Raw genomic sequence first — 24,904 nt, forward strand, 5'->3', positions numbered from 1 at the left:
TCCACAACCACGCGGCTGCACGGCTTGGGAGTAGTCGGAATCTATTTCTTTCGATGGATATAGTTGGTTTCTGATGGAGTTTCACGTGTTCGGAAAAACTCGAAGTTGTAATTACTGTTAAACATCTACTTGTCTAGGTTAACATAGCGTAATATATGTGTATGGGGTAGAAGTTAAAGACATCAAATTCCTAGCTTATGTTCCGCAGGAAAATACCACTCTTTATCCAAAGCGTAGTGATCATTGTTGAACTATACTGATATACTAGTCAGCCACGAGTATATTATTGTCGGGACTGTGAAGGTCGTCCGAAGATGATCTTGGGTTGGTTCTCGGGGATAGAGTGATGCGATGGACACGAGGGTGTATAGCACGATTGGTAGATCGATGTAATATACGGGGAGTTGAGAATCAAGTACTAATCCTTAGATTTCGAAGTTGAACACAATGAGCTATAGGAGCTCATTGCCTAATGCTATATACCTATGGTGCTCGCTGTCCTCGCTCAGAGGAGTCCGAGGATTCCTCGGTGGCTGACGCGCGAGGAGCACTCCTCGGTGGCGTATGTACGAGGGGTGTGCCAAGACTTTTCCTCGTGCATGCCAAGCCGAGGAGGTCACGTGATTAAGTTCCCGTGTCACATATGGAGGGGTCAGCTATCCCGCCGACGCTCCTTAACTTAACCGCCGTGCCCCTTCCCACAGGTTCGTAACAGGGACATGCGCGTACAGCCAGCCCGGCGAGTTTTTCCGGGCCGGAAGCTTGGACCACTAGTTAGACCAAGCTTCCCGCTTAGCTCGCAACCGTACATATGGAGATCTCTCCATCCAGCTCTTGCTCACTACTAATCAAATACTATACACTTTGTTCGTTGCAACGACTGCTAGTATTCGACACCTTTGCCGTGTCAACAATTATAAGGTTGAATTATAGAGGAACGCCAACTTATTCCGTTACGTATACATTTGAGAGGCTTATAAATATGAAGTAAGTAATATCAATGCTTAGTAGTAACGTACCTCACGGGCGAGTGGGCCACATGGGCGAGTGGGCCACTCCGCTAAGACCCCACCAAAACATACTGTTACCTACAGTACTTTCACAATGAGCCAACAACAAAACAATCTACCAGCTTTAAAAGAGGCTCGATTACAGCTTGCTCTCAAGGCTATCGAACGCGACGCGACGCTGTCGCAGAGACGCGCTGCAGCTATCTACAACGTATCTCGAGTAACTCTTGGGCGCCGACGCGCTGGAATACCTCTTCGGAGCGATTGTACGCCTAACTCAATGAACCTCCTTAAGACAGAGGAGGATGTAATTGTCCAGCATATCCTTGACCTCGACGCGCGAGGATTTCCGCCCCGACTTGCTGCTGTGCAGGATATGGCTAATTCTTTGTTGGCTGAGCGCCACCGCGACCCTGTTGGTCAGAACTGGGCTGCAACCTTCGTCAAACGTCGCCCTGAGCTTAAGGTCAAATTCAATCGCAAGTATGACTACAAGCGAGCCCTCTGTGAGGATCCTGAGGTTATACAAGGCTGGTTCCGACTTGTGGAGAACACAAAGGCCAAGTACGGTATCCTTGATGAGGACACCCACAACTTTGACGAGTCTGGCTTCATGATGGGCATGATATCAACTGGAGCAGTAGTCACAGGCTCTGAGCGTCGAGGACGACCAAAGAGCGTTCAGCAGGGCAATCGCGAGTGGGCTACAGTGATCCAGGGTATCAACGCGACTGGGTGGGCAATCCCACCTTTTATCATCTTCAAAGGCAAGAACCACCTCTCTGCCTGGTACAAGGAAGATAACCTACCTCGCGACTGGGTTATTGCAGTCTCTGAGAACGGCTGGACAACAAACAAGCTTGGTCTAGAGTGGTTAAAGCACTTTGACGCTCACACAAAGAAGAGGACTGTAGGAAACTATCGTCTGCTTATTATCGACGGCCACGAGAGCCACGACTCGCTCGATTTCCAGCAGTACTGCAAGGATCACAACATTATTACTCTCTGCATGCCTCCTCACTCGTCGCACCTACTACAGCCTCTTGATGTGGGGTGTTTCTCGCCTTTGAAGACAGCGTATGGCCGCCAAGCCGAGGATCTAATGCGCAACAAGATCACCCATATCACTAAACTAGAGTTCCTACCGTGCTTTAAAGGCGCTTTTGACGCTGCGATTACAAAGGCCAATATACAAGGAAGCTTTCGAGGCGCTGGCTTAGTCCCATTTAATCCAGAGGCTGTGATATCGACGCTTGACGTGCGGCTGCGCACTCCACTGCTACCTACCGTCGAGGACGGTCCCTGGCAGTCGCAAACTCCAAGCAATACCCTAGAACTTGGGTCGCAATCAAAGCTGATTCAAGAGAGGATTCGAAGACATGTAGATAGCTCACCTACGTATATGGTTGAGGCGATCAAAAGCCTGTCAAAAGGTGCAGAGATGATAGCGCATTCTCTGGTGTTAATGACCAAGCGCAACGCTGAGCTCCAAGCCGCCAACGAGGCCTCAAGTAAGCGTAGATCATATAAAAGGAAGCGCTTACAGCAGCAAGGGACCTTAACAATTGATGAGGGCGTGCGACTGACGACTCTTAAGGAGTTTGGGGCATGTAGTGATAGGAAGAAGGCGAAGAAGAGAGTGCGCGTTGAGGCAGGCGAGCCTAGCCAACGACGCTGTGGACGCTGCGGCGAGGCAGGACATAATATGCGCACATGTAGGCAAGAAGCAGCGATAGATTCTGAGTAGAATAGCCTATTACGATTTCTATTTACTATCTTTGACGGTGCTATATAGTCGTGTACAGTCGTGGTTTTAATGGGGTCTTAGCGCAGGTGGCCCACTCGCCCGTGTGGCCCACTCGCCCGTTAGGTACGTTAGCAGATTTTCACAACATGGGGTTTATAGCAGCAGTATAAAAAACCAGTTAACAAGAGCTTTACAATGAGAAATGGTTCAAAGACGATACTCTATGAAATGCAGATCATCGTCTTCACTTACTCGTGGCTGTGAGGGACGTCAATAGTTGAGATGACCGTATCTGTATTAAGTACTAAGTGAGATATTGCGTGCAGGTTCGAAGACCTGCGCGGGTCGAACTTTGGTGTTCGGCTGTGGCCTTCGCTTAAGGCGCACGGGCCACCTCGCTTACTAGAGGTCGCGGGTTTGATCCATGACACTACCCCCCCCAAAAAGAGAGCAAGTTCCAACGCTCGAACTGCCTTTTTTTTTTTTTTTTTTTTTGCCTAAAATTGTATACAAAGGAGATACCTATATCGCAAAACTGCTGCATACCAAGCGTGTCGCTTGCAGTGTCCATTCCATTACTACATTCTATTCCCGTTGTCTGTGCACAGTAATTATGGATCATCATCGTGGCGTGGTGACCTTAGCATCTTGTCTTAACAATAGTAACTTTGACAGTCTAGTCCTTGCCACGAGCACAGCGTCTATAAGTCCTATTTCTAGCACAACTTATCGACGCCCTCGATTATAGCAAGCACAACTATATTATCCCAGTCTTATTGTTGGTCTTGTCTGCTGTTGTCACCACTGGCTAGACACGACTAAGAGCGTGAAGTCGCATAACCAGCATATCTTGTTTGCCTGTGAGAGACTTAAACTTCCTGTGCATAGGCGGCTTGTTTGGGTGATCAAGGTGATAGCGCGTCACAGTGTCAGCGGAGTCCGCGAGGTTCATGTATGGTTCCCATGAAGGATTGTCGGGGCCGTCGGGATAGTTTGCCCATCGTACCAAGTATTGGAGCAGGCCTTGGGTAGTCTTGCCCTTGCGACCGCGGGCGGCAGGATCCTTAAGCTTCTTATTAATGCGGCAGTCTTCGATTGCTTCGACAGTGTATTCAGTGTCGTCTTCCACTTCTGGGTCGAACTCCGCAGGGACCTCAGGATCTTGTGTTTGTCCAGTAAGTGGGTTGTCGTCAACCAAGTGTAAGAGCCATGGGTGGAAGACATTGTGGATGCGCTTCATGTTAGCGGGAAGATCTAGCTCGTATGCGGTGTTGTTGATGGCGCGAACGATAGTAAAGGGACCGCGGTTCTTTAGGTCTAATGACGCGGAGGGTCTTTTCGTCCGTAGGTTGCGAGTGTCCAGCATCACTTGGTCGCCGACTTTGAAAGCTGGTGCGGGTAGCCTTCCTTCATTGGCGTATTCTGCTTGTTTTGCTTGCGCCCATTGCATTGAAGCTCGCAGCTCGTCCTGCAGCGTTTTCATGCGATCCGCGAAAGCGTCAGCGTTGAGACGTTCTTGTTGCGCAGGCGCAGTCAAGGTCGCAGCGCCTGGCGCTGGCGCAGGGGGTTCAATGCCACTCCGTGGGTTGTATCCTTTAGTCGCGAAGAAAGGCGACTTGCCAGTTGTGCTGCTGGTGCTGGAGTTGGCTTCGAATTCAGCTATTGGCAGAAAAAGCGCCCAGTTATCCTGCTCGTAGTTGACATAGGCGCGTAGGTATTGCTTGAGGTAGGAGTTCGCGTTCTCGGTTTGTCCGTCAGTCTGGGGATGGTGAGCGGTCGAGAACTTCGGGCGTACACCCAGACGCTGGCATAGTCGCTTCCAAAAGTAAGAGACAAACTGCGCTCCACGGTCTGAGATAATCTCCTCAGGAAAGCCCTCTTCTCGCCAGATGTATTCGATAAAGGCTACCACAAGGGCGTCGGTGGTCATACTAGCCATTGGGATGAACTTCTTCTTCTTGGTGAGTCGGTCGACTACCACGAGGATGTCAGTGAACGTTTGACCGTTATGCCTGCAGGGCGGCAGGTGAGTGATGAAGTCTATAGAGATGCTGGACCAGTATTTGCTGGGGATTGGTAGCGGATGCAGCAGCCCATGCTTGCCTTCTCGGTATGCTTTGCTCCTCTTGCAAGTCAGACACGCGCGTACATATTGCGCGACGTCCGTGGTCATCCTAGGCCAGTAATACCATCGCGACAGCTTGGAGTATAACTCATGTTTGCCGCTGTGGCCACCGCAGACGCTCTTGTGGGCTTGTTCAATAACTTGGGTGCGAACGGCGCCGGCGGGGACGTAGACCTTGTTGCGCACATAGAGTAGTTCGTCGGTGATCTCGCAATCGCCAAGTTCCAGCCTGAGGTGCTCTTCTCCATGTATGAGTTTGAACGGCAGGCGTCGTAGGCCGTCCTTCTTGGCTTTGACGATCGCCTGCAACACCTTATCATCCTTGTATGCTGCCTTGATATTGTCAAGCAGAGCATCAATAGTCAGCTCGTTGTTCGGTGGCGCGGGCACATTAATTGCGGCGGGCGTCTCGTTTGGTATCGCGGGCGCACTAGTTGCGGCGATTGGCGTTGTAATAGGCGAGATTGTAACGTTATCGGCTGCACAGAGCGATCTTTTGCTCGTGAGGTCATGGGAGACGCCGTTTTCTCCCCCCTCAGGCTCGATGCCAGGCAGTGCGGCGAGGACGGCGTACCGTTCAGAGATGTTGTCTTCCTCGCTAAGTTGATACAGCATTTGCGCGACTGCGGGGATAGAGTCAGGAAGGGTGCGCTGTGTGATGAGATTTGCGAGGTAGACTGCATGGCGAGAACCTCCATCCTTGGCGATGTTGATGGTGCAGACGCGCGCTTCAGGATCGACTTGGTCAGGCTTGATGACTACCTGGAGTTGATGCCGACGGCGGATGTCGTCGGGTGACTCGGGTAGGTCGCCAGGACGCCTTGTCAAAGCGTCTGGCTTCGTGCCCTGCTTGCCTGGCCTGTACTTGATAATGAAGTTGAACTCTGCCATGAATTCCGCCCAACGGGCTTGGCGTCTGTTGAGGCGCTTTGTGGTCATAAAGGTCTGAAGGGCTTGATGGTCAGACAACACCATAATAGGATCATCAGTACCAGACAGCTCAAAGCGCCATTGCTCAAAGGCGTTGACAATAGCTAGGAGTTCCTTGTCGTATATCTCATAATTGCATTCCGCAGGGTTCATCTTGTGCGATAGGAAAGCAACTGGGCGGAGGACTCCTGTCGCGTCCTTCTGAGAGAGGATAGCTGCAGTAACGAAATCTGAGGCATCGGTTTCCAACCAAGTCTCTAGGTCAGGATCGAAGTGTGCAAGGACTCCTGCAGTCTTAAAGGCGTCCTTAAGTCGATGGAAAGCTTGTATAGCTTTGCTATCAGCGATGAGCGGGAACTGATGTCTCTGGTCCTTGCCTTCGCCATCCTTGCGCGTGAGTTCTGTCAAGGCTTTTGCGATGTAGGAGAAGCCTTTGATGAAGCGACGGTAGAAGTTGGCGAAACCAAGGAAAGACTGGACGTCTTTGACTGAGCGCGGTATTTGCCAGTCTAGTATAGTGGAGACCTTTTTTGGATCCATTTCGATGCCCTCTGTAGTGAGGATGAGGCCTAGGTACTTCACTTTCTTGACCTTGAATTTGCACTTCGTGGGATCAAGATGGAGGCCAGCGTCGCGTATCTTAGAGAGGACCTTGATGACGTCGGCTTCATGAACTGACTCGTCATCGTCGCAGGTGTATATAAGGACGTCGTCGAGGTAAGCTGTACAGATATCGTCAAGGTACTCGCGGAGTGTCTCATTGATAAAGGTCTGGAAAGTGCCAGGCGCATTGCAGAGGCCGAAGGGCATGACAACGTATTCGTATAGCCCATACCGAGTGAGAAAGGCTGTCTTTTCTTCATCGCCTTCTTTGATCCGAACAGTGTTGAATGCAGCCACAACGTCGACAATCGTCATCCATCGTACCTTGGCCATGCGGGCCAGCGTTTCCTTGATGGAGGGTGGAGCGTTGCGGTTCTTCTTGGTGATGGCGTTGAGCTGACGGTAGTCAACGCAGATGCGAAGTCCGCCACCTGGTTTCTTGACAACTAAGACAGGTGACGCGTACGGAGATGTGGACGGTCGGATGAATCCGCGTCCGAGCATGTCGTCGATGTAGGCCTTGATGGCCCTGGTCTCCGTTCGTGTGAGCCCATAGATCTTAGGCTTGTGAATGCGTCCGTCGGTGTCAATCTCATGGTCAACGCCTTCGCGATGAGGTGCCAACTTCCCTGCTTGTATAGGACTGAACAAGTCTGGCATCTTGCTGTACAACCAGTCTGGCACCAGTTTGCGGATCTCCGCTTCCGTCATATGTGGACTCTCCATCTTGTTCATATAGTGGTCGTAGTCCTCTTGTGTGACGGCGGCGAGGCGGGCGATGTTGCGTTTGAAGGAGTCTAAATCGCAATCGTTATTGTCGTCTGGAGGGTCAGCAAGCTTCTCCCAGTCTTGTGGTTCGACCCAGATGGCTTCGTCTGGGTTGTGCGCAGCCATGAGGTAGGCGGCCTTGGCGGTGATAATGCAGATCTCGCCCACGGGCGTGGTTTGCCGAGATTCTGAAAGTGATGGAGTCTTGCCGTCGCCGTATACTGTCTCAGGGAGACCGTGGTCGAGACAACATGAAGTACAATGTGAAGAAGAGAACTTCATGCTCCGCGGTGAGAAGGTGAGACCGGGGTCGTGGTCTTCCAGCCAAGTCATACCAAGGATAAGATCAAAGTCTCCTACGTCAGCGACGAAGCACACGACTGGTGATAAGTGGCTGCCGTGTTTGACTTGGATTTCCACGGCTTCATTCAATGTATCAACAACCTTCCCATCCGCGAGAGAAAGCTGGATAGGTGAAGAGGTAGACATTATGGGCAGGCCCATGGCTTTAGCCCATCGCCTGTTCACAAAGGAAGCGCTAGCGCCTGTGTCGATAAGAGTAGTTGTCTTTTTCCATTCCTTAGAAGAAGTGAGGGTGTAGGAGTCGTAACGTAGTTGTTTAGTAGATCGAAGATGGCCCTTAACGGCGATCGCAGAGATGTAGTGGTCTTGGACGTCTTGTGAGTTGTCCTGATCTCCGACTTCTGGAGATAGTATCCTGGCGGCAGCGACCTTGAGACGGTTATGGTTTTCTCGCGTCTCGCGGTTCTGTTGTATGTCCTTGCGCCAGTCTAGCTCCTGAATGCGACTGTTATCAGGAGCGTCTAGTTTTCCGAAACTGGCTCGCCCATGTCGTCCAACTCAGGCTCCTCTTCAGTGGAAGCATTAGAGTCGTCGTCTTCGGCGTCGAAGTCCGCTCCCATAGCATAGAGATGCATACTACTAAGCTTAGGCTTGATTTGGTCCCAGTCTAAGATTGCGCAACCCTTCTTATCGCGCGCCTGGTGACCAGTCTCGCCACAACGGAAGCAGACCTTAGCCTTAGCCATTGCGTCCTTCTGCCACTCTGTGCGCGTCGTAGTAGCTTCGCGATGTTGTCCTCGGCCAGAGCGAGCCTTTCGTGCAGGATTACGATCATTTGGGGAGCGCGTGCGCGGCTTGGTGCGAGGTTTGTCAGCAGCGGTCTTGCCTTGATTAATCTGTTTCTGTGTTAGATCAGACTTGCGGGCGGCGTCAAGGAACTTGACAAGAGCATTCTCTTGCTCATCGTCAAAGGCGTGTGAGGCGGCGGCGGCGAGGCCAGGTCGCAGGAAAGCGCGAGCGTAGCCAATCATGGCGCTGTCTGGAAGCTTCACTAGGCGACACACGCTCATAAAGCGCCCACGCCAATCTGCAAAGGATTCAGACGATCCCATCTTGAGAGAGCCATCAGCGAGTTGCGACTGTGCTTCTGAGACCTTCTCGTAGGTAGAGCGCGCGTAGTATGGGTCCAGTCCTTCAAGAAGGTCCAAGTAGTGTTCGAACTTGAGATCGTCAATATATTGCCATGCTGCGCCGTCCACCTTCATCTCCAAGTAGGCCAATTGCTTGTCTTCAGGCAGAGATTCGCACTTCTGGATGGCTGACCGACGCCACTTGTCGTAGTTCTTGGTATCATCGTTGCCTTTCCAGACTTCAATGTCGGGGAGCTTAAAGGAAAGGCTTAGACCTCCAACTGTGGACGCTGCCTGTTGTACTGATTGCTGGCCGTTGTATGGAGGAGGGATATATCGGTGAGGATCTTGGTTCAACGGATTCGCGCGATCTCGGCGGGAGCGGGAGCGCGATCTTGAGTGAGAGTCGCCGCGAGGGCGAGGCGCAGGCCGAGTAACAACAGGAGTGGCTTGTCGGCTAGGATACGGGTTAGGTGATGCAGTGCGGCGATCTGTACGGCGCTCAGGTGACTCGTGTCGTCGGTTGCGCTGAGTAGATAGATGACTGTTACGACCGCGGTCCTCGCGACGCTGCAAGGTGTACGGGCGGAAGTTATGATCATATCGCTGAAGGCGCGCAACAACGTCATTGTACTCACGCTGTTGCTGAGTTAGAGAGGTCTCTAGCTTGCGGGTATTCTCAGTAGCTTGGACAAGTTGTTCTTCAAGTGCGCAGTTCTGGGCGACCACATCTTCGTAGTCGGCGTCGCGTTCTGCGCGCTGCTGGTGATAGCGGTCTGCGCGGGCGCGCTCTTCCTGGTGCTTCCTGAAGAACTCCTCGTACAGGCCGTGGAACTTAATGGACTGCGCTTCTTCGTGTTTCCAGTCCTCATACCAGTCTTGGTGAGTAGGGTTAGTGCAACCGGCGGTCTTGGAGGATGAAGGACGATAAAAGCGCTCGACCTCTAGCTTAAGCTCATTACGCTCTCGGTTGGTGTGTTCCAACTCAGCATTAGTAGTCTCAATAGTCTCAGTCAGCTTTGAGACTTCCTTCTCGTACCAGCTAAGCTTAGCTTCAGCCTTAGTGATGCGAAGGCGTAAGCGGTTAACAGCGGCTTCGTGAGCTTCCTTGGTTATTGCATCGATGTTCGCGTCCAGGATAGGAGCGCAAGCAGCGGCGAACTTCATGAGCTCAATAGCTAGAGAGCGCAGGAACGCGGTGTTTGAAGTGGCTAGCTCCAATAAGTCGTCGTCAGTGCAGACGGGGACTTGGAATTCTTCCAGGGGAGATTCTCGGCCTAGGTACAGCTCAAATTCATCCTCAGTCTCGTTTTGTACAATAGTGATGAACGTGAACTCAGAGTGAGTAATCTTGGCAGACAAGACGTTCTTGTTTCTGAGGGATTGGAGTCGACAACTGCCAACTATAACATCGTAGATGTCGGCAGGGTCGTGTGGTACCATTGTGGGCTCTTGGCTGTCTCCTTCTGTAACTGGAAGTGCGGGGTAGCCGAAGGTGCTTCGACGGCCTGGTTCGGATCGACGAACAGGCTCATGCTTAGGAGCGGGGCCTTGGCTAATAGTTTGTTGGGTGTCGGATGCAGTATCCTTAGGTCGCTCGCGGCTGGAGTCTTGGCTGCGGGGGTCGCGGGCGCTTTGTCTTTGCGCTTCTTGCGGCCAATAGGGAAGTCAGTCACGCTGGGCTGTGGAGGAGGCTGCATGTCGCTAGATCGGCGGGGTGGCGGCCGCCGGTAGAGACGTTGTCGCTAATGGCGTTGATAGTTCTAAACATTTAAGGTGTTGGGTGTGGTTAATGTAGGTGGAGAAAGAGAGTGGTTATGATTGTGAGAGAGTGCGTCAAATGTGGGCGGGGAGCACAGCTGATTATTTGCTGTCACACTCCTGACTCCTTGCTCGAAGTAAAGCGGTGAGCCAAACCGTCTACCAGTCACCAAGGTGATGCGATACCGTCGCAATCGTTCCAGTGCAATCGCGATACTCTCAATCGCGACGCGGTACTGGCAACGTCCTTCGATGATGGGCTTCTAGCACAACACGCCTTCCGCTGTCAGCACAATAGCTTGTATCGCGCGCGTACGAGGGCCAATGACAATTGAGTTCCACTCCGCAGTCGTATAACAGAGCCTCAAAGTCCCAGTTGGCGGCGCGCGAGCTATCCTGATGCGGGTCTGTGACCGAAGATGGGGGACGAGTTGTCGCCGTCTCAGCCGCGGGGTTGCGGGGTTGCTGTCACGAGCAATACTGATTGCGCGCTGAGTTCTTCGGTGCGGTCACTTTCCGCGCGTGTCCTAGGTACCGTATGGTAGACGCAATATAGTGTGAGGGACGTCAATAGTTGAGATGACCGTATCTGTATTAAGTACTAAGTGAGATATTGCGTGCAGGTTCGAAGACCTGCGCGGGTCGAACTTTGGTGTTCGGCTGTGGCCTTCGCTTAAGGCGCACGGGCCACCTCGCTTACTAGAGGTCGCGGGTTTGATCCATGACAGTGGCTACTGCTTGGCTTGCTATCCCGGGGGTACTTCGTGACTTCATTCTTGGCAATTCAAATGTCACCAGCATCGGAAATTCGGGATTTGCGATAAGAGGAGTCATTTTTTGGTACCTAGTATTAAATATAGTGATAGCTACCTATGTTCATAGTTTATTCAAGGCTATAGAGCAAACAAATTGTTTTGCTGTCTCAATTCTTAACTTAACCGTACTCTACCGCGGGGATACACGGACTACTCCAGGCTTTCTTCGCAGAGCATAAATCGAATAACTTTTTTCTATTTACGCTCAACATATCTGAGCATCCGAGTAATACTCCTGATGCTGTAACTTCTCTCACACTTAGTGGAATCCTGGTGTAAGTGAATGCTAACAAACAATCACTTGGAAGTGGCGTTGCGTGGGGCTAACCCCTTCGAGGTTAAGAGCGCACGTGCTCACGTGAAACCGTACCCGGATAACTAGGGCTATGTATCGCACTACCGTCCACTCAACTCTCGCGCCCAAATTACACTCACATATTAAATGTGCAAGATGTCAGCCCAAGTTTCTTCGTCTACGGTATCTGGGGTCTTGCCTGCTGCAGGTTATGCGTCGCTTACCCCAGTTGCAGCCGACCATCCTAAAGCGGCGCGCAGTCCTGACCGAGATATTAGCGACTCGTGCGGCGTGGTGGGAACATACGTTGCCTTCTCAGAAGAATCGCGATGGTTGATTCAAGAACCACTATCCGAGATGAAGTTTCAGCGCACGAGTAGTCCTTGTGAAGCGACGCAAGTATTCGACGTTCGTTGCTCTGAAGACCCGTGCTCAAATTACCATGTCGGCCAGGAAGCAGTAATCAAGATGAAGTTCCAGTAAGTGCGCCTATCCTTTTTCTCCATAAATCTAAATTCATAAGGATCAAAGCATTGGAATCGACCGAGCGATATTACCAGAAGTGGATTACCGTATGCGAAGAGTACATGTTGATACGGCTAAGGTATCGGAATCACCTTCGTTGCAACGAGTTGAAATGATTGTGATTGTTCTTGTTGTTCTATGGAGGTGGAGGAAGGTCGGCAGTAAGGCAGCAGCTAGAGCTCGGACCACACGGCTTAGTCAGCCGTGTAATCCAAGCTCGTGCATGCAGCAACCAGCTGCCTTATCTACCGCAGGTTCGATTCCCAACAGTACACTAGTCGACATTCCGAGGACACCCCAGAATCAAGCAAAGAAGACGAAGCCAGTATCCAAGAAGTCAACCGCACAAAATTGGCAATGCACCTCTGCACACACCCTGCCTTGGAGGTGCACCAAAACACAGCCAACGAGATCTTCGCCCTATATCACCTCACAGACCAGCGATATCAACACGCACCATGGCTGTTGAGCTTTATAGAGACCTGCGTAATGCCCTGTGACCACCCGCTTGGGATCGTCGGAGGTTACTATGTGGCAGTGATCGGAATGGTCTGGTCTGACTTGGTCTTGGTCTGGTCTAGACCGCCAAGACTTGGTCTGGTCTGGCGATTTTTTGAGACCGTGGTCGGACCGGTCTAGATGATCGGACCGGTCCGGCTATAAATAGGTCCACGTGACTAGATCTTAGACTAATCTAGCCAGAAAATTTAGCACAATATGAGTCATTAAGATCAAGGTAAGTCTTCTACTTACATAGAACAATCAAGTCCTTAACAACCTACTTATATACTATTGTTATGGAGCCTTCAACACCAACCTCACCGTCCCCATCGAATATTATAAGACTAGATTTAACGTCTCTTACTCCATCTCCTATCCCCACGTCATCACCCACCCCTATACTATCACCCACTCCTATTCAATATCACGAATCTCCAGATGAGTTCGTGCAGGGCGGTATCACGTACGTGAAACGTGCAATAATTGCAAGGAAGGATTTCCGTCAAGGTACATCACACATCTGGAAGTACGGACTCCAATACATTCGAGATAGCGATAAGAAAGAGGTGTATTACTGCCATGAGTGCAGGGTTGGGAAGAGCAAGCAAGAGTTGTTTGTCATCAATGGCACTTCTAGGATCCGGAATCACCTGGAACAGAAGCACCAGATTGATCCCCAGAGTGGCATCAAGCGAAAGGGTTCTGTACGGAAGTCTATAATCGACCAGCAAAAGGATGGGGCTGCTTCCAGCATCTTTTTCTGGAAGGAGTCAGTAGAGAAGTTTAAAGAGCTTCTAATTCGTTGGATTGTGTACTGCCATATCGCCTTCTTTCAATTAGAGAACCAGTACTTTCGTGAACTACTCCTCTTTTTAAATCCGGCACTACTCAACCACCTCCCGAAGGCTGCGAAGACTATCCGAAGCTGGGTAATGAATGCATTCATATCGAAGAAGCAACAGCTTAGGGAGGACCTACACCATTCACGGAGTAGGATCTCTATCTCCTTTGATCTCTGGACTTCACCAAACCCTTACGCTATCCTAGGCGTCGTCGCTATGTGGATTGATACTACCGGCATGCGACGTGTTACCGCTTTAGGTATGCGACGTATATACGGCGAACATACTGGAGAGAATCTTGGATCGGTGGTCCTTGAATTGCTGGAAGAATACGACATTAGCGGAGATCAGATTGGATACTTTATGCTGGATAATGCCTCGGCAAATGATACCGCTGTTGAGTTTATACTCAAGGATCTCTGCCCATGGATGAAGTCAAAACAACGTCGTCATCGCCGGCTGCGTTGCTTGGGCCATGTCATCAACCTCTGTTGCCAGGCGTTCCTTATGGGGCGAAACTGTGAGAAGTATCTTGCGAAGCTGGAGAAGCATCATCAACGTGGCGACTATACGAAGGTGGAAGAGCTCTGGAAGAAGTTCGGATGTTTGGGTCGTCTTCACAACCTGGTGCGATACATCAGGCTTACTCCACAACGGCGTGAGGAGTTTGCTACAATTATTATCGGCGGAGATCTTTCGCAATTCGACGGGCTTGAGCTTATCCAGAACAACTCGACCCGCTGGAACTCATGGTTTTATTCGATTACACGTGCATTAAATGTTCGAGAACGTTTAGAGCTCTTCTCGGCTCGTCATGTACCTGGAAAGGGCTCCGTAGGGATCGCGAACTTTAAGCTTGATGGACAGCACTGGTTTGAGCTTGAAAAGATTGAACTCGCTCTCAAAGACTTCTATGCTGCAACTTTGCTTTCTGAAGGTAAGAAGACGTCACTTGCGGACTGGTTTTCAACTTTGGACTGCCTTCTCCGGGAGATAAGCGAGACGAAGGATCACTACCACGACATCCACACTGAGGACGATAACAACTTTACATGGAAGTACCTTCAAGGCTGCGCTGATGCTGCTTGGTTAAAGTGCGTTGAGTACTATAACAATCAGCAGCTGAATTGGCAAAATCGATTCCCTGAAGATACTGACCTTCCACCGGCATATTATGCGGCTCAAATCCTTGATCCATATCGCAAGTGGGGATGGTTCAGGCAAGAGTGGGTTCTTCATGGCGACGAAGAGAAGAAGAGGTGGTTTGAAAACGCACAATTAGCGGTGAAGCATCTCTGGGAGACAGAGTATAAGGGAAGGTACCCTGTCGAGATGCTGCCACCACCAGCCAGGAAGGAGAGAGATCCTGACCCAGCATTTGATCGCCAGCGGGAACATAAGCGCATTCGAATAGACGCTCCAGTTTCTACAACTGATTTGTATGAACAATACATCTCTACTGACCGGCTTCATAACGAACAGACTTTCCAACAAGCAAGTAAAGCAAGTCACCGCTCTAAACTTGACTTGCTTGGTTCAAACATAGGCTTTACTTGACTTGCTTGGGGTGATTTTTTTACTTGCTTGACTTGCTTGTATTACTTGCAAGTACTTGGATTACTTGACTACTACAAAGAGATTGAGCTACATACAAATTACCAAAACTCAGTGTTCCACTCTAGTATGTTGTAATCTCCTACAAGCTGCTCATCTGAAAGCTTAGCCTCGCTACAGTTGTACGGTTTATAACCAGCTCGCACCCATGACCTTACTAATTGAAGAGCTGCGAGTAGCTCACTGCCCAGAGCACGTCGTTTAGGTTCAAGAAGGTCGCCAAGCTCACTGAAGAGGCGCTCACAGTCGCTGCTTGATGCTGGGATAGTCATGATATCGATTGCAAACTGCGCTAAATGCGGGTATTTCGGCAGTAGTTGTATCCAGTATTGGACAGGATTTCCATCTGCGTTGTACTGCTCCTGCGTCCACTGCGGCTCTTGTGTTTTCCAGCGCTCAAACTCGTCAAGTGGAGCCTCTCGGTCATTGTTGCGGCTAAGTATAGCAATAATTGCCTCGTCTATGTTGTTGCTACTCGGCGCAGTTGTATACCGCTGGCGTGCTCGTTGAGGTTTGTATGCCGCCCAAAGCTGTTGGAACGACGCGTTGGCACTAGTAAGCCAATCAGCTTTGTCTGCCCACGCCACATCGCAGTAGTTCTTGTAGTACGGGTGTAGGCAAACAGCGGCGTAGTAAGCGGGCGAGTCGTCGAGCTTGTTGTAGTAGTCGTTGGCTTTGCTCCACGCGGCGCGGAGGTTGACGTTGAGGTGATCCTCTGGAGCCTCGGCATGAGCGTTGAAGTCGACGTGCTCGAACGGGCGCGCCCGGGCCTCAAGCTTGCTGAGTACGTACTCAAAAACGGGTATAACCTCATAGATTGCGCCGTATTTGCCATCCTTAGAGCGTCCCTCGAGGCGTTTTGTGGCGTACTTGAGCGGCTCTAAGCAGTCCTGGTACTCTGCAATCACCGCCCAGTCAGCAGCTCGGAGCCCAGTTGATCTCATCCAGTTTGGGGCGTCGGGCCGCTTATTATTCCGCTGCGCAGCGTGCGCATCTTCAAGGATAACCCTATTGATATGATGCTCAGCGTACAAGTTATACGCGGCTTGAAGCTTGGTAGCGCGCTCAAAAGCAGCATAGTATGAGTTCCAGCGAGTGACGACAGGCTTGACTGGCTCGAGTACTTTGAGACGCCCTTCAGCAGGCAGGTTGTTGTTGGCAAGGCGCTGGTAGCCACGAAAAAGCTCGTACTGTTGCGGCGTTTTGATATAGTTGATGACGTCAACTAGCACTCCAATAGGGCCATCTTTCCGCCACTCTCGCATATACTGCTCCTCGGTATTGTACTGCTCTTGAGTGTTGCCGTAGGCGTCTTTGTTGGTGCCAAATATAATAGCCTGGCCGATGAGGTTAAGCGTGTGACAACTGCAGCGGAGGCGCCGGTGAGCGGACTCAAATTCGTACTCGCGCGCGAGCGCGGCGATCGCAGTGTCGTTGTTGGTAGCGTTGTCGAGTACAAAATAGCCTAATCGGTCGCTTGTTATTCCGTATGCTGAGAGCGTCGTCGAGATAGCTTTGGCAATAGCCTCACCGGTGTGGGCGCCAGCGAGCTCAGGCAGATCGATTGGTAAGTCTCGTATTATTCCAGCTGCGTCGGCAAAGTGAGCGACTACTCCAAAGAAGCCACGTTTACCACCCTTTGTTGTCCAGCCATCAAAGCTTACGTGTATTTTGCTTACTGAGCCTGACAGGGTGTCGATAACTTGCGGTCGTATAGACCGGAACAACCTCATCACAAAGGTAGAAACGCTGGTATTACTTACCCACAACGCTGCCTCTGCCTCTGGGTTGGCAAATCTCATCATCTCTCTAAAATCAGGCGTCGTAAGTTCGCTGAGCGGGTGGTTTCGGTTAACAAGCCACATGACAGTGGCTGTTCGAAAGCCCTCTACGTCGAAGTTTCCAAACGCGTTAGCAGTGTTTTGTTGTACGTCTAAACCAGCGTCAAAAGCTTGCCGCAACGACAGCTGGCCTCGAGCTCTCTGCGCTAACTTTGGGCCATCTTTCGTAAGGTTGTGGCCAGGCTTTGGTTGGCTGAGATGGGTGGCTGCTGAGGTTGTAGCCTGAGTAATGTTAAACAAACCACCACGGCCAGCGTCGATAGTTTTGTGTACATGGCAGTACTTGCACACAAACCAGATTCGAGATGTAGCATGGCGCTCAACAACGCGGTAGCCATACTGAAAGATCCAACTTTTTGGGCGCTTAGAACGCGCCAATGGCTTGATAAAATCAGGTAAACGTGCCCAGTCAATGCCGTCAAAGTTCTCAACTAGTGCGCTGTTTGTCTCATCCTGACCACCCTCTCCAGCCTCAGTTGTAGCCACCGTGCCAGCTCGGCTGCCCTCGGTGGGCGCGACAATCTCAGCCTCCGCCTGCGACTCTAAGAACTGCAACTCGAAGGTAGGTATTGGCGGCGAGGCGTTAGCCTGGCTTGCGGCAGCTAGGGTTTTGCGAGGTGATCGACGCTGAGGTCTAGGCTTAGATGCAGGCTTAGATGCAGGCTCAGGTGAAGCCTCAGGAGTTGAGGCGACGTTGTTGGTGGCAGCGGCTACTTTCGTACGTTTGCTCCGAGCAGAAGTTTGTGGTAGGCGACGTTTGGCCATATTGGGGGTATCAGGGCAGTATAAATCACTGGAAAACGCGTTGCTATAGGGGATACTGCATTGCGATAGGCTTCTAGACAGGCGTACGTCGAGATTGGAGCAATGCGCTAGACTAAGGCTAACGTTATTTGATAGCCGCTTAGCCTGTTTGGGACTCAACCGAGGCAACTGCAACACTTCAAAACCATCGCGACATCTACCGTACAGCAGTTTTAGCACCCTCATCACAGTAACGCTAAAACAACCAAGTAAACCAAGTAAGCCAAGCAAGCAAAGTATCTTGACTTGACTTGCTTGCTTAGCTGCCCAGCTCTTACTTGACTTGCTTGCTTGGTTTAAACCAAGCAAGTCAAGCAAGTAATCCAAGTCAACTTGCTTTTTGGAAAGTCTGATAACGAAGAGGCAGGTTGCAATGAGGCTATTGCGTACTGGCTATCTCGCTACGACTCCCAACGAGATCTCGCTCGCTTCGCTCTAGACATGTTTGCGATCTCGCCTATGTCGGATGAATGCGAACGTCTTTTTAGTAGCGCGAAGCTTACTATCGTCGATCGCCGTGGTAGGCTGAAGGCAGATATTATAGAAGCGTGCGAGTGTCTCCGGGCCTGGTATGGAAAGCCCCAAGCTGAGGGGAACAGCGATATCGAGGATAGTGAGAACGAAGACGACTAGATTGACAGTCAGTAGTAAAACACATTTCCTCGGCTTCCTTCTTTGCTTCAGCCTCATTCTTGGCGGTCTTGTTGGTCGGACCGGTCTGGTCGGACCGGTCCTTATGTAAGCACCTGGTCTGGTCTGGTCTGTACCCTCAGACCAGACCAGACCAGACCATTCCGATCACTGCTATCAAGACGGCAATAAAAATCCAAGCATTCACATATTAACTGCGGAGGCGCGGGTATACTGCAATTTCAATTAGGCTTACGCTTGATCTCAGAAGGAAAATATATCAAAAACCTACAAGCTCAAGGTTAGTTGCAGACTCCGCAACAATCAATCGGATCGGCATGATTGATTCCTATCTAGGTTAAAGGCTGCCTAATGAAGTAATTCTTTAACCTATATAGGAATCAATCATGTCAATCGATTGATTGTTGCGGAGTCTGGTTAGTTGAAAGAAAGGAGGTGAGTTAAAGCTATGCAGGAGGTGGGCTAGAACATTTTCTCGTTTCCATCTGAATGGTAAAGGCTTGGAGTTCGAATCACGAAGGGAATGTTTTAGGAAGTATACATGTCTTTCCCGGTTAGATGGCGAGTCCGGGCGGGTTCCCAAGCTTCCCCGCTATCTTCAATGATTTCTTCAATCTCTACGACTTGTCCAAGACCATTGACCTAGAAGTTGGGTAGCGGCTAGTCATCTTCCAGGTAGGTGCGGTCCATCATTGCTGTGACTACATTGATCCGCAGTTGCAGAAGAGATAAAGAGTGCTCAGAGACCATGGAAGAGGATCCATCAGTTCCCGAGGTCCACATCTGGATCTTCAATTTATGAACCTTATTTATTGCTAAGAAGTGCAAGGCAAGGTTGCTGATAGATTATATACCTAGGAGGCAAGAGCTGGTCTGTGCGTCAGATTGCGCGCAGATTATGATGTACAGGTAGGTGAATGACGTGCACGTGGGTTATAGGAAACGCTAGACACTTTACTCTTTTCTTATCTCATGACAGTCATATAGCGCTACATGTAGCCGGAACAGATGCAAATTGTAAAGATAGAAGTCCTAAAGGACAGATTTCAACCAGGTTATTATCACTGCATAGCACCATAACCCTCCATAATAATAGAGATGTTGAGTCTTATATGTGACCCAGCCCTCGACAACACTAGAGGTATCAGGTCTTATATATCATCCGGATGATTGCTTCCATACCCACAATGATTGCGTCACCTCAAACCAAGCATATTGGGTGCTAAAAGTTTTGCTCCAAGACGTTAAGCTCAAGTACACAACAATGGCACGTGTGAACCCATCACTACCCAAACGAGGTAAACATTGTATCTCCTACGCAGTACAATCACTCACAAGAATGGAAAAAAGCTCTTAAACTCTAATCACCCACCTCCTCTATTCCCCCCTCACAAACCTACAACCCATACCCCCTCAACCACCGCAACTCCCTAGCCTGCTGTTCCAATGCCCTCCTCATCCCTGCCGTATACTCCCTCTCCCGAACCCTCTCCCCGGCCGCATCTCCAACCTGCTCCTCCAACGCATCCTCAAACACATCCTTGCCACCAAACGGCGGCTCGCGCCCAAATCCAAGCATACCCAGTTTACCGTCTCCAGTCCACAGGACCAGGTTACCTCCCACAGTATGGTCGGAAGGTACAAACGGTGTCACCAGCGACGACGTCACGGTTGGTAAAATCTTCTGTACGATATCGCCGCCCCATCCCGCTTCAGTATCAGACTCTGCATTAACGAGACCGGCTTGATGGGTAGAGGTAGTGGCAGCGTGAGTGTTACCATCGCCACCGCGCTGCAAGTCATTGATGTTGAACTGACGAACTGGTGTAGAACCATCACGCTCCACCCACTTCAAATTTCCATCACCATCTGCAAAAACAAGACGCGTACCATGTGGCGCCACAGACAGTAGTTTCGAACTACTAGCCGTTTGGCGATTCTGATAGTACGCCTTTTGGTTCCGCGTCGTGCGGCTATCACTCGAATTGATGGAGTGAGCGGGATCGGTTGATAGACCGTACAACTCGAGTGAACCTTTGCCTTTGTATTCGCCGGCTGTGATTAACGTGTAGCCTGGCGTAGATTTGACTTCGCGAAGGAGACTGGGTGGTGCGTAAGGCCGGCCTAGACGGAGGTCATGCGGTACAAAGGGGTACGGTATAGCTGTGATACATGACAGCCGAGCGCCGGAGTGTACGGTGCCGCGGAGGCGGGGAAAGGCGCGACGGTCGAAGTTTAGCATGCTTGTGAAGCGGCCGCCGACCCAGATATCGCCGTTGCCATCCCATTCGCGGGCTGTGGGTAGGTGGAAGATGGATAGCGCGCCGGGCTGTGAGAGCGAGACGTGGCCGCCAAAGTCGCCAGTTTCGAGGCGTGCAAAGGAGGTGTCAGTCGCGCCGCCGATGAGTTCGCAACGTACAGAGGCGGGAGGCTGGGGAGGTTTGCGCGTGTCGTGCAAGTGGAGAGTCCAGTTGGTGCCGACTGTCAATGGCGTTCTATGGTGTGCTTCCGAGAGAGCGGTGATGGGGAATGGATATGGCGTTCTTGAAACGACTTGGAGTGTATTCAGATCCACCTCGTTCAATACGTTTTGCACAGCGAAGAAGCCCTTTTTCAACTTGCTGTCGACACTCACACACTCCACTGCGCCCGTTTCCGTCATGATGGCTTGGCTCTGCGTGAGTCGCGTATTGTAATCCAGATCCGAGCCTTTCCCTGGCAAAAGTCCCACATTGCTCTTCGCCACCAGTTTTCCTTGTTGCTCGCTGCTTGCTGCAGCGTCCCAGATGCTGATACTTCCGTCGTCGAGTGGCGCAACGAGCTTGTCTGCGAGACCGTCGCTATCGAAGAGTATGCCCGCACCAGTGGCCTCGCGTCTAATATTACGCTCATCTTTCTCATCGCTTCCTACGTCTTGGAACCAACTAATCTGCTGTTCCGCATGTCGCTGTATGAAGTCCTGGTACCAGTTGACCTTTTCGTCAGGATAGCTCGGGTCCCAGTTCGCAAGCAGAGCCTGCCTCCTCTTCTCGCGGTTGCGTTCCTGCTGCGCCTCTGCACTCGGCGCGTCCGCATTGTGGACTGAGGTATCAAATGTATTCGAGAGGGTATCAGCGGCGCGTATCAACTCAGCGAGTCGCGGGTCGATATCGGTCGACAATTCGAGACGGCGACGACGGCGCTCGGCAGCCGAATGAGAAAAGCATAGGGCCTTCCAGAGGTTGTTGTCGCGAGATATCTCCAGAAGGCGGCGCGATACGTGTTGGAGGTTGACGAGTTCAGAGGGCTCGAGGTCTGGAGGTCTGGTTAGGGGTGGGGTCGCATGTCATCACAGGGTTCGGGGTACCTACATGAGATGATGTGGAGAATGAGCTCGTCGGGGAGGTGCTGCATGGTGCTTGAGTGATACTGAACGTTGTGATGAAGCGTACTGCAGAGCGCAAGGTTGTGAATGTGTGCGAAAGAGCGAACAATGGCGGATACGATGCCGTTATCTCGACTTCAATGACCACCGTCGCTCTGCGTTTGAGGGCGACAGGGCTGACATGCCGAGTGCGCATGACTCGCCGCCCTTCCCCCCTCACCGCCACCGCCCTTCTCCGCCCTCAGCTCCCCCATGTCATTTCTATATGCACACCTTCAGTATACCGTCATAAAATCAGTAAGAAAAAATCGGATAAATTGAACAGATGAAATTGGTATAACCGCTCCTGTTCGAAGGCAAAACGCCCCGTCATTATATGTACATGTCCGCGTAAAATATGTCATACATCTCAAAAGAAAAGCCTGAAGACGGCTGTTACATATGCCGGTATTATGTACTCCGAAAATGCCCACAGTAAAGACGGTCTACCGCTGTACCTGTTTCTCCAGATCCTCGGGTGGTGTTGTAACCGTCGACATCTCAGCTGTGGGCTGTGGTGGCCTATATGCGACATACTGCTGTGGGGCTTCTGGTGTCTCTCTGATGGCCGGCATAACGCTTGTGCCGTCCAGCTCCGACGCCCCTTCGTACTGGTTGAAGGTGGTCTGGTTATGCGCTGGCGAATACTGAGGCGGTACGCTGCCCCAAGTGTTGCGGTCCGGGTGGCCAGTTCCATTTCCTCCGCCGATACCAACTGCATCTGGTCCGTACGGTGTACCTTGTCCTGGTTGGAAGCCGTTTCCGGATGCAAGTTCTGCGTGGCCTTTGACTGTGGAAATGGGCCGTCCAGCACCTACGGGATTACCATCAATTTCGGCAGTTCCAGGCGCCGAGTTACGGAATGTCTCCTTTTTGCTGAGTTTGCCTGCTGCGCCGCCGATCAAGCCTCCATTATCGCCATCAGCGTCGGCTACATCGTTGTAGGGATTGGCCTTTTGTTGATGGCGCTTGCGCAGCATCCAGAAGATGATGCCCAACAAGGCGAGCGCAAGGGGAATGCCCACTGCGCAGCCAATGATGACACCGAGGTTCGAATTTGATTCACTTGAGCTGGCGTTGGATCCAGCAGCGGTAGCAGTCGACGTTGGCGTAACATAGAAAGTAATTGGGACAGTGACTACTCCGGCCGAGCCTGAAGAGACACTGGCAGAGACGGACACGAATGGTGTGGCCGTTGTCGAAACCGAGTTTTCCTTGGCAGAACCGGCAGAGGAAGGGGGGTTTGCGGCAGCAGAAGAGGGTTTATTCGACGATGCTGGTGCCGATGTCCGTGGTGCTGAGCTTCCACCACCTGAGCCTGATGCTAGGCCAGTAATGTCGGCTAGGTCCGGCGCATTCATTGCAATCTGGCCACCAATGGTCGCATATGCCGAGCCGTCTTTGAGCGCGAAGAAGGGTCGTGGTGAGGGCGATTCCTGGCAGCAGTTTACGTGTTGAGCGTCTGCGTTGCAGCACCATTGGTCGTCATGATTTGAGCACTGTGTTATCGACTCTCCGCCGCCAGCTTTCATATCTGCTATCGTTTAGCAATGCTTGGATTGATAGAGCGACATTCTTACCATAGGTACACATGTTGGAGGCACAGCCATCACCCTTCCAATTCTTGTCGGTGCAACTATATCTACCAAAGAGGTTGTCGGCAGGATAGTGACATAGGCCGTTGTCGAGACATTCCCACTTGTCTGGACAGCAAGCCGTAGCACCTTTTCCTGACGAGCAGGGCTTCTCTGTATCTGGAGCCTTTTCGCCATTGGGATAGTCTGTCGTCGATCAGTTGAGGCTCATTCGCGAAGATAAGACATAACATACAGCATTGCTGAGCAGCAGCCTGTGTCGCAAGAGCAGCCAGGGCAGCGGCGCGCACCCACACGAATGTAGTGGGCATCCTGTCCTGTGTTGAGGGTCCCTTGCTCAAAAGAACAGCAAACACATCAATGGATACTAGCTCAGAGTCGCAATTCGTGGGGAAGCGGTTATTAACCGCGCTGAGTTGATCCGAAGTGAGAGCGAATGGTGGTGGAAAGTAATTGTAAATCCCCAAGCATGAGAGACCAGGTGACAGTGATAGTAGCAAAGATGGAGACGCGATGAGAGACGGGAGAGAGCGCACTGCAAGATGATCACACACGAGTTTGCGCGACGGCGATTGCCCTGACTCTCATGGATATACAGGCAAATGGCGGCCAAGGCGAGCAAACGTTGAGCTACCGCACCAATGAAAAATGCACTTTGTCTCGGTTGCATTACCGTCCGCCCATTTTAGCGACCGAACGGCTGGCAGTCACGGTGAGGTCATCGGATATACTGTCCCCTTGCACTTGCCACAACCGGAAATGTGGGTCCGCGTATCCTTCTGAAGTTGCCATCAAACGTCGTACCAACCAAGCCGATCCATTGCTCCAAGTTCCCCTTGAAACGAGCGCGCTGCTTTGCAATGCGGTCGAGAATGCAAACAGACCACTTTGACACTGCTACTGGAACCTGAGTTTCAATGCAATCTCACACACACCGACGACTGACCAAGTGAGTAGACAAGCATATCGCAATACGAGCGATCGGCACCTCCAGAAAAGCAGAAAGCATCATGCCTGGAGCGCAAAACCGGCTTTCTCGGCGCAGCCCGCTGCGACTGGCAGGCGTAGTTGTGAACCATGGCATTATCCGTCTCTTATATTATTCTCTGGCGTACAAGTCGCACGGGATGGCACCGCCCGCCCTGTCTTGCTCCAAAGCAACTCCAGTTGCGTCGTTGGGACCGGTAGCTGACACCTCCTGTCCTTACTCAGCTCCGCGGCGCCATTACTTTTTTCCCCCTCATTTCACCTGCCAGCGAAGGAAGCGACCAGGGGCACGTCCCGTTGATCGCCAGCAGCAGTGACCGCTTCGCTCCGTATCGCGGCGCAATTGGGGAGAATACGAATGACGTTGTTGGTGGCACGGAGCGGGCGACTGAAGAGAAGTTTCTATTTCCAGCCCCGCACCGCCGAAGCTACTAATTACCGACTTAGGTACTCAGCCTCGTGCACTGTTGCCTCTGTCGTGGGACGGCGTCTTGCCCTGCGTCAGGACTTTTCACATTTATGCACTTTTTGATTTACCATGCTAACTGTTTTTGTTTCTTCTTATTCGCCTCGCATACGCTACATGCGGTGCTCGTCTTCGCCTCGGTAATCTTCCGACGCTCCACACTAGCTGATCTACCGGACATGACTTAC

At 51.4% G+C, this 24,904-nt stretch overlaps 6 protein-coding genes across 6 annotated transcripts; 2 read left to right on the forward strand and 4 right to left on the reverse strand.

The window, feature by feature from the left end:
- Window positions 1–1,104: 1,104 nt before the first annotated feature.
- Window positions 1,105–2,757, forward strand: PtrM4_116610 (uncharacterized protein; the record flags this gene model as incomplete). The annotated part of the gene is made up of 1 exon (XM_066108224.1): window positions 1,105–2,757. One exon carries the CDS (start codon window positions 1,105–1,107, stop codon window positions 2,755–2,757), a length of 1,653 nt encoding a protein of 550 aa, XP_065961409.1.
- Window positions 2,758–3,565: 808 nt separating this feature from the next.
- PtrM4_116620 (PRP38-assoc domain containing protein) lies at window positions 3,566–10,316 on the reverse strand (the record flags this gene model as incomplete). Its single annotated transcript, XM_066108225.1, has 4 exons — window positions 3,566–4,272; window positions 4,336–7,991; window positions 8,045–10,012; window positions 10,057–10,316. The coding sequence occupies 4 exons, from the start codon at window positions 10,314–10,316 to the stop codon at window positions 3,566–3,568; spliced, it is 6,591 nt and encodes a 2,196-aa protein (XP_065961410.1).
- A 2,493-nt stretch (window positions 10,317–12,809) lies between these two features.
- PtrM4_116630 (uncharacterized protein) lies at window positions 12,810–14,912 on the forward strand (the record flags this gene model as incomplete). Its single annotated transcript, XM_066108226.1, has 1 exon — window positions 12,810–14,912. The coding sequence occupies one exon, from the start codon at window positions 12,810–12,812 to the stop codon at window positions 14,910–14,912; it is 2,103 nt and encodes a 700-aa protein (XP_065961411.1).
- A 98-nt stretch (window positions 14,913–15,010) lies between these two features.
- On the reverse strand, window positions 15,011–17,575 carry PtrM4_116640 (uncharacterized protein; the record flags this gene model as incomplete). The annotated part of the gene is made up of 2 exons (XM_066108227.1): window positions 15,011–17,412; window positions 17,533–17,575. 2 exons carry the CDS (start codon window positions 17,573–17,575, stop codon window positions 15,011–15,013), a joined length of 2,445 nt encoding a protein of 814 aa, XP_065961412.1.
- A 2,086-nt stretch (window positions 17,576–19,661) lies between these two features.
- PtrM4_116650 (F-box domain containing protein) lies at window positions 19,662–21,658 on the reverse strand (the record flags this gene model as incomplete). The annotated part of the gene is made up of 2 exons (XM_001935027.2): window positions 19,662–21,559; window positions 21,616–21,658. The coding sequence occupies 2 exons, from the start codon at window positions 21,656–21,658 to the stop codon at window positions 19,662–19,664; spliced, it is 1,941 nt and encodes a 646-aa protein (XP_001935062.2).
- Window positions 21,659–22,114: 456 nt separating this feature from the next.
- Window positions 22,115–23,574, reverse strand: PtrM4_116660 (Mid2 domain containing protein; the record flags this gene model as incomplete). Its single annotated transcript, XM_001935028.1, has 3 exons — window positions 22,115–23,202; window positions 23,249–23,449; window positions 23,499–23,574. 3 exons carry the CDS (start codon window positions 23,572–23,574, stop codon window positions 22,115–22,117), a joined length of 1,365 nt encoding a protein of 454 aa, XP_001935063.1.
- Between the last annotated feature and the right edge of the window lie 1,330 nt (window positions 23,575–24,904).

This window comes from Pyrenophora tritici-repentis, chromosome 6, assembly GCF_003171515.1.
Source record: "Pyrenophora tritici-repentis strain M4 chromosome 6, whole genome shotgun sequence".
NCBI classification, from domain to species: Eukaryota; Fungi; Ascomycota; class Dothideomycetes; order Pleosporales; family Pleosporaceae; genus Pyrenophora; species Pyrenophora tritici-repentis.